Raw genomic sequence first — 9,013 nt, 5'->3', positions numbered from 1 at the left:
GAAATTGACTTGGATGCTCAACTGACTGAGCCACCCAGGTGCCCTCTGAATAGAATGTTTAAAATGTGCCTCCAATGCCACATTTGACTCTTGGAGGACAAGAGAAATGTCTCGTTCCTCTTTCCAGTTCCAATCCTGGCACATAGCAGGTCTTCCATTCACGTCTGTTGGTTGACTGAGTGAATAATGAAAGAATACCTTTTCTACCTCTGGTCCTCAACACCGTACATCAAGAGATTTAACGGGAGATTCAGGGGTTCTGTGTTCTCAGGTTCATCCTGCCAGATGCAATAAGGTACAGTACGGCACCAGGGGGGCAGAACTCAGGGTCTTGTGGGCTTGGTTATGGGTGGATGCTTCCCCCCTGGCATTTCTGGTTTTAAGGGGAAGAGGTCAAGCAAACGGATCTAATGCAGTCCTGTCATCGGGTGCCGTGCGGCTGCTGTAGTCAGATGGAAGGCTGCAAAACGGGGGGAGAGATTTTTCCTGTTGTTCAGGAAAAATAGGAAAAATGTGGGACTGGAGATATATTGAAGAAAAAAGAAATGCTGATTACGGGAGAAGAGAGAAAGGGTCACCTGTTACTTGGGAAGGAAATAAATCATTGTTTATCTGCGCACAGAGAGACGTAGATGTTGACTCAACTCTGTGTGTTTCATTGAACCATGGTTTAAAATTCCTACATACTGTGTTTTTCTAAGTCCGTTCAAAATATGAATTTCTATGAGAGACGGTAGAGGGAGTATAACCCAGAGGGGAAAGGGTTTAGAAGGAAAAGAAAACCAACATTGTCTTTATCTCGATGGGACTTTCTGAGGCAAAATTTTGAACTAGGAGAAAAGTGTATGTTTAGATGGCTCGCTTTATACGTTCATTTCTCAGTGAAGAAATGCTGGAGTGCAAGTGTGAGAACTTCCCCTTGATTTTGTCCCTGGATGAAATTTAAAGTCAGACTTGGACCTTCCTTTCAGCCTTTCAGTAAAGTGACCAATACTTACTCTGAATTAGGATAAATCAAGGTCATATCTTTTTTTGTTTGTTTTTTTTTAAGTTTATTTATTTTGAGAGAGTAAGAGAGAGACCACGAGTGAGGGAAGGCAGGGATAGAAAGAGAGAGAAAGAATCCCAAGCAGGCTCTGCACTGTCAGCACAGAGCCCGACGTGGGGCTTGATCCCATGAGCTGTGAGATCATGACCTGAGCTGAAACCGAGAGTCGGACGCTTCGCTCATTGAGCCACCCAGGTGCCCCAAGGTCATGTTAATTCATAAATGGAGATCTGAAACCAGCCTGCCTTCACAAGATGTCCAGTGCCTTGTTTTGTTCTTGGACTTTCTAATTGGAGCATTTTTACCTTGAATTATAGGTTTTGCACCCCTCATTCATTACGGGTCTTTATTTCAATTGCAGCTCGAGTTAACCTTCAGCTACTTGGAGATTCATGGTGTCAGCTGCGGCAGGCCCGCTCAGGTGAGTGCCACAACGGCTCCCTGGTCGCCGTGACTGCACGGCGGTGACCTGTCTCGAGTTCCCGAAACCGGGAACCCCCTGTTTTGGTTCCGGTGTTGAGATTCTCTTGAGATGATGTAGAAAAACAAGACGGGGGAAAATGGAAGTTTCTGAACGAGAGATCGCACAGGGGGCCGTGTGGGGAGGGTCTGGGATTTTGTTCTGGTAAAGAAAACGCTTTCTCCGTAACTCGGTCTGAGAAGAACTAATTAGCTTTTATGTGAAACGTCAGAGTACTGTTCCTTAGAGATTCTGTACGACACGGTTTAGTAAAATCCCACAGCTCTTATATGGCACTGTCTGAGGTCTTTCTGGGAATATAGCGATCTAGGAATTCTTGGGGTCCTAATAAAATGTAGATTTTAAAAAATAGCTTTGTCGCGCTGTAATAAGTAATAAGCAGGGAACTGAAGTGTACGATTTGGTAAGTTCTGACGTATGCGTACCCAGGAACCCGTTAACCACAATCAAGACAGCCGACTTAGTCCTCACCCCGTGGGCTCCTCGTACCCTCCCCCCGTAAACACTCACTCCTGCCCCCCGCCCCCCACCCGTCTGCGGGCGCCTGCCCCTTGCCGCCGGAGAAGAGTTCGCATTTTCTAACACTTTGTCTGAATGGCATCCTAGTGTGTGTACTCTTCATTGACCACCTTCTCTCTGCCTGTATAATTATTTGGGGATGGATTATACTTTGTTGCGTGTCTCCGTACTTCCTTCGTATTGTTGCAGCGTGTTCCGTTGTGTGGCTGTATTGCGGCCCTGTCCCCGTTCTCCCGGTGACGGACAGTTGGGTTGTTGACGTCGTTGGCCAAGTCAAGCTGCCACGAACCCCTATGCGTACAGCTCTGATTGGGCGTAGGCTTTTCCTTTCCTCCGGGTGGGTACTTAGGAACAGGGCGGCCGAACTGGAGGCTGGGCGCCCGTTTCCCTTTCTAAGAAGCTGCTGAACTGTTTCCCAAGGTGGCTGCACCATTTGACAGTGTCACCGACAGAGTGCGGGGCTTCCAGCCCCTCCACCCCCTCCTGGCCCTGACACGGCCCGTGTGTTTCATTTTCGCCATTCCGGAAAGTATGTGGTGCTTTCCGATCGTAGTTTTAACTTACGTTTTTCTAACGCCTACAGATACTGAACATCTTTTGATCTGCCTGTTTGCCCATCATCCGTCTCCCTGTCCCAGTGTCCGTTTAAATGTTTGGCCATCTTTTAGAATTGAGTTGTTTGTTTTCTGATGAAGATTCCTTTTCTGCATTCTGAATACACATCCCTTATCAGATACCTGATTTATACATATTTTTTCTTAGTCTGAGCCCTGGCGTTTCATTTTCTTTGCAGTACTTTTCAAAGGGCACAAGTTTTGAATTTTGATGATGCCCAATTTGCCAGTATTCTCTTTTATGGATTGTGCTGGTGTCATTGAATAAGTCTTTGCTCAAACCGAGGTCACAGAATGTTCCATGTTTTTTGGAAGTGTTATAGCTTTATGTTATACATTTAGGTCTATGGTCCACTTTGAGATAGTTTCTGTATATAAAGCAACATATAGACCGACCTTTCTTTCTTCCTCTTTCTTTCTTTCTTTCTTTCTTTCTTTCTTTCTTTCTTTCTTTCTTTCCTGCTTTCTTTTTCTTTTTTCTCTTTCTTTCTTTCCTTTCTTCTTTTCTTTCTTTCCTTCTTGCTTTCTTTTTCTTTTTTTCTCTTTCTTTCTTCTTTCTTTCTTTCTTTCCTTCTTTTCTTTCTTTCTTTCCTTCTTTCTTTCTCTTTCTTTCTTTCTTTCTTTCTTTCTTTCTTTCTTTCTTTCTTTCTTTCCCCTTTCTTCCTTCCTTTCTCCTTCCTTCCTTCCTCCCTTCCTCCCTTCCTTCCTTCCTTCCTTCCTTCCTTCTTTCCTTTCTTTCATCCTACCTGTAGGATATTCGCTTGTCTGAAAGACCGTTATTTCTGCACTGAACTGGCTTTCACTTTTGTTGTTCATGTAAGTGTTGGTCTGTTTCTGGACTCTGAATCCCACCCCTCTGGTCTGTTGGTCTGTCTTTGTGCCACTGCCACACGGTCTTGATTACTATAGCTTTATAGTAAGACTCGCTCAGAGGGTGTCAGTCCTCCAAGATGGTTCTTCTTTATCAAAGTTGTGTAGTGATTCTGGGTCCTTTGCAATTCCCTGTGAATTTGAGACTCAGCTCACTTTCTACAGAAAAAGCTGCTGAGATGTTGATTGATATTATAATCAAGTTGGGGAGAATTGACATCTTAACAGTACGGAGTCCCTGACCCAAGAAAACTATGTATTGCTACACGTATTTAGGTCATCTTTAATTTCCATCAACAGTGTTTTACGTACATTTCAGTGTTACAGGTCTTACACATCTTTTGTCAGATTTATTCGCAAGTATTTTGTATTTTTTGATGCTATTATAAATAGTATTGTTTTATTTTTTTTTATTTAAAAAAAATTTTTTTTTTCAACGTTTATTTATTTTTGGGACAGAGAGAGACAGAGCATGAACGGGGGAGGGGCAGAGAGACAGGGAGACACAGAATCGGAAACAGGCTCCAGGCTCTGAGCCATCAGCCCAGAGCCTGACATGGGGCTCGAACTCCCGGACCGCGAGATTGTGACCTGGCTGAAGTCGGACGCTTAACCGACTGCGCCACCCAGGCGCCCCAATATTGTTTTAAATTCTGGTTCCTAATTGCTTCTTGCCAGTGTATAGACATACCACGATCTTCTGTCCTGCCACCTTTTTGCACTCACCTGTTGGCTCTAGTAGCTTTGGGTTTTTTTAAGTAGGCTCTATGCCCAGCACAGAGCCCAGTGTGGGGCTTTGGACTCACGTCCCTGAGATCAAGACCTGAGCTGAGATCAAGAGTCGGATGCTTAACCGACTGAGCCACCCAGGCACCTCCATTCTAGTAGCTTTTAAAAATGGGTTTGATCATTTTCCCCATAGATGATGGTGTTGTTTGAGAATAAAGACAATTTCGCTTCTTCCTCTTGAAGTATCGATGCCTTTTCTTTCTTTTTCTTGCCTTACTGCTGTTGGGAGACCTTCCTTGTGGGTCTCTTGCGCTCCTGCCTGTCTTGCTGGGTACGCCGGGGATTCGTAGCTGTGACTTGCTCTCCACCCGGGCTGCTTCTCAGGACTGTGTCCCCTGCAAGCACCTGTGTGACATGGTGGCATGTTTCCCTTATGGACAAACAGCAGGCTTGCTTACTGTTCACTCTGAGAAGTGTAGGTTACCCAAGTTCAGAGGTTCCTTCCCTGTAAGCATCGCTGTGTGTGTGTGGGCATCTCCCTGAGCCCTCTGTGTTGCCCTGTGGGGCTTTGGGGTCAGGGAGAATCTGTGCGCACGTGGGACTCACGCCGTGTGCTATGCCGTGAATAAGAAAGTCACTTCTGTCTCACCCAGAGGTCTCCTGTCTCCTGCTGATGTTCACCAAATATCAGCAGGCTAACTTACTGGGTTCCAGGCGGGGTAAAATAAAATCTCGGCCCCTGCTAACTGGCCCCGCTGATACGTCCAGATCAGTGCTGAGCACGAGTGCTGGGATCAGACATCCTTGTTCTCTTCCCAACCTTGGAGGGAAAGTGTCCTTCTTCCACTAAGTGTGATGTTAGCTGTAGGTTTTTCATAGATGCCCTTTTTCTGGTTGAGAAGTTTCTCTTCTGTTCCAAGGTGGCTGAGACTTTCTTTTCCCTTTTTTTTTCAAGTTTTTTTTTAATGTTTATTTATTTTTGAGAGAGAGACAGACAGATGCAGAGTGTGTGAGGGAGGGACAGAGAGAGGGAGACACAGAATCAGAAGCAGACTCCAGGCTCCGAGCTGTCATCACGGAGCCCGACGAGGGGCTCGAACCCACGGACTGCGAGATCATGACTCCGGCTGAAGTCGGATGGCTTAACGGAGCCACCCAGGTGACCCCGAGGTGGCCGAGGGTTTTTATCAGAAATTAATCTTGTGTTTTGTCAAAAAAAATGTTTTTTTCTCTATGATTGTGTTTTTCTTTTTCTTTTTAGTTTGTTTATGTGGTGAATTATATTGATTGATTTTCCGGATATTCATTCAACCTTTCATTCCTGGGATTAACCCTACTTGGTTATGGTGTATTATCCACTTTGTATTTTGATGGGTTCTATTTATGAAAATTTCGCAAGGAATCTTTGCATCTATGTTAATGACAGTGACTGTAGTTTTCTCTTTTTAAAACCAAGTTTTTGTCTGCTTTCTGTATTAGAGTGATCATGGACTCAGAACTAGTCCCTTCTCTTTGGACTTTTAGAAAAATCGAGAATAACCAACTCTTTAAATGTTTGGCTGAAAGTACCAGTGATGTTATCCGAGCCTGGAGTTTTTTCCTTGGGGAAGTTTTTTTAACTACAAATTCTGTTTCTTTAATAGATACAGATGCATTCATATGTTTCTTCTTAAGGGAGCTGTGGTGGTTTGACTCTTCTAAGAAATGTATCCATTTCATCTCCGTTGTCTGTTCGTGGTATCCCCTTAGTTATGCTGTCAGTGTCCGTGGAATATCGTGGAATATCGTTCCTGGTGACCGTTTGATTCTCCTCCCTCCCTTCTGACCCCTGGCTCCCTGGCTAGAGGTTTATCAATTCTATAGATCTTCTCAAAGAACTTGCTTTCGGTTTTGTTGACTTTCTCTATTGATTTTGTTTCCTGTTTCATCGATGCCTACTCTGATCTTTATTGTTTCCTTCATTCTACTTTTTGCTTTAGTTTTTAAAACTATAAAGAAAATGCATGCGTGTTTGCGTGCGCCCACGCATGTGTGTGTAGTTATTGACAACAACTCCTAGAAAAAAGGGTCAGAATTGTCACTTTACGTTGATCGAGATTACATACAAATCCTTGGAACTTTTCCATGGTTCATCTGAGAGCAGCGTGTTATCCTGTGTGTTTAGCGTTCTCTAGAAACTGGAGTTGGGAAGAGTTACAGCACCATATGTTTGCCCAAATGGCAGCCATATGCAGGAGTGAACGATTGCTCACGAATGATGACATAAGCAGGGCCTTCCTGACGGTCCTAATTCAGGGATGTTTATGTTTATGGTGTCGGGGTTCTGATGGGAGCAGAAGGGCATTAACTAAAATGTTAATGCCAAGGTCATATTCAGAGTATGATGTGACTGTGGGACTTAATTATGAGAAAGGATGTGGATACAGCAAGGCCGATTTCCCTGTGCAGCTGCCAGCACTGGTCTGGCCTGGGGACGCAGGAAGTCGCTTCCCTCCAGTGTGTCTGGCATTCAAAGAGGCACGGAGTAGACAGTGGTCACCTCGGGCCTGTGGAGCCATTGTCACTGCGAGTGCCAGCGGAGGAGCCCTGCCGCCTAGCTCCCGTTCCGTGTGGGCCTTGCAGACGACGGCATAGCGGAACCGAGGGGCTCATGATGCTTGCCGGTCCTCAGAATCTCAGCTTTCGGAAATTTCTGTGGTTCTTTTGAGATGTAAATACTGATGCCTCCAGCATTACCTCTCTCCCTGTCACACTCCTCTGTGTACACATGCATGCACGCACATGCACACACGCACCCGTATCCATGTGCACGCACATGTGCCCACATGTACACTCACACGCGCACATGTGTACTCACACACTTGTGCATGCACACACGTGTGCACACGCTTATGCAGTGTGCCCGCACACACTTATGCATGTATACACATATGCACACACTTAACGTACACATGCACACATACACGTGCATTCACACACTTATGCACACACTTATGCACTTAGGCACACACTTATGCACACATGTGCACACACTTGTGCACACACATGCACACGCTTATGCACACATGCACACACTTATGCACACACAGGCACACTTATGCGCACACGCACACGCTTATGCACACGCTTATGCACACACACGCACACACTTATGCACACACTTATGCACACATGCACACACTTATGCACATGCTTATGCACACACACGCGCACACACACACACACACGCACGCACACACGACTATTGGGACTCAGGGTATCAGGGGTGGACATTTGATTGCCTTGTGTCGCAGAGGATGAAAGATGTACCCTGTGTCACCTCAGGAACCTCAACGTCTGGTTTCTCTAGTGCTCTGTAATGTAAAAACCGTAGGTTTTACAACTGGATGTGGCACTCACACTGTACCCTGGGTTAGGATGAGCTTTTCTTTTTTCTCTTTTTTTTTTCCATTCTTTTTAACGTTCTTTGGGATTGGTTAGCTTTTTAAAAACATTTTTTTTGGGGCGCCTGGGTGGCGCAGTCGGTTAAGCGTCCGACTTCAGCCAGGTCACGATCTCGCGGTCCGGGAGTTCGAGCCCCGTGTCGGGCTCTGGGCTGATGGCTCGGAGCCTGGAGCCTGTTTCCGATTCTGTGTCTCCCTCTCTCTCTACCCCTCCCCCGTTCATGCTCTGTCTCTCTCTGTCCCAAAAATAAATAAACGTTGAAAAAAAATTAAAAAAAAAAAAAAAAAAAACAACATTTTTTTTTAACGTTTATTTATTTTTGAGACAGAGAGAGACAGAGCATGAACAGGGGAGGGGCAGAGAGAGAGAGGGAGACACAGAATCGGAAGCAGGCTCCAGGCTCTGAGCCATCAGCCCAGAGCCCGACGCGGGGCTCGAACTCACGGACCGCGAGATCTTGACCCGGGCCGAAGTCGGACGCTTAACCGACTGAGCCACCCAGGCGCCCCGGGATTGGTTAGCTTTTTATCATTATTTAGTTATAGTTTGTCAATTCAGATTAAATGCCCGGACGTTCACATTTCATCGTGTGTGAGTGAGGCAGAGCGCGTGTTACAGGGGGAGTGCGTGTTACTGGGGGACTGAAATGTGACATTTGCTGTTCTCTTCCTGGCCTTTGTGAAAATATGTGAGACTTTTATCCCGTTTTCCCCATCTCGTTGCCGGAGCACTTTCTCTGTGTTTAAGTTTTGTTGAAATTCTGTTTTCTGTTCGTGGTCAATACATTGAGACCCGCAGTTAGGTAGCTTCATAGGTATGGAATTTGGGGACTAGTTGTTGTACGACTGAAACACTTAGGATTTTTAAAAAATTGTAAAGTTAATTGTTTGCTGTGTCATAGGATGATTTTGGCAAACCACTCATGGCTGTTTCTGTTAGAAGAACGAAGAACTCTTCACAGATTCATTGGCTGGCTTTTATGAAAAAGTGCTTGAGGTCGGGGCGTCTGGGTGGCACAGTCAGTTAAGCTTCTGGCTCTGGCTCAGGTCATGATCTCGCAATTCATGAGTTCGAGCCCCGTATCAGGCTCTGTGCTGCCAGCGTGGAGCCTGCTTCAGATCCTCTGTGCCCCCCTCTCTCTCTGCCCCTCCCCTGTGCGCTTTCTCTCTCTCTCTCTCCCCCCCACTCCCTCCCTCCCTCAAAAAAAAAAAAGTGCTTCAGATTTATCCAGGTTGTTCTACTTAAAAAAAGGAGGTGGGTGGGGTTGGAAACTTCTCCCAAGTAAGATACTAGCAGTTACATTATTAT

General features: G+C 45.6%; 1 protein-coding gene across 2 annotated transcripts in view; it reads left to right on the top strand.

Annotated features, from left to right (window-relative positions):
* Positions 1-9,013, top strand: part of CARMIL1 (capping protein regulator and myosin 1 linker 1) — a 310,903-nt gene that overhangs the window by 118,446 nt on the left and 183,444 nt on the right. For both annotated transcript variants that reach the window (XM_047858089.1, XM_047858088.1), the window contains exon 4: positions 1,410-1,469. In XM_047858089.1, the coding sequence (XP_047714045.1) occupies positions 1,410-1,469 (60 nt within the window). The remainder of the gene's footprint in view (positions 1-1,409; positions 1,470-9,013) is intronic.

The sequence above is a fragment of the Prionailurus viverrinus genome, chromosome B2 (assembly GCF_022837055.1).
Source record: "Prionailurus viverrinus isolate Anna chromosome B2, UM_Priviv_1.0, whole genome shotgun sequence".
Lineage (NCBI taxonomy): Eukaryota > Metazoa > Chordata > Mammalia > Carnivora > Felidae > Prionailurus > Prionailurus viverrinus.
The sequence above is the reverse complement of the archived record's forward strand: the minus strand, read 5'-3'. Positions and strand labels throughout refer to the sequence as shown.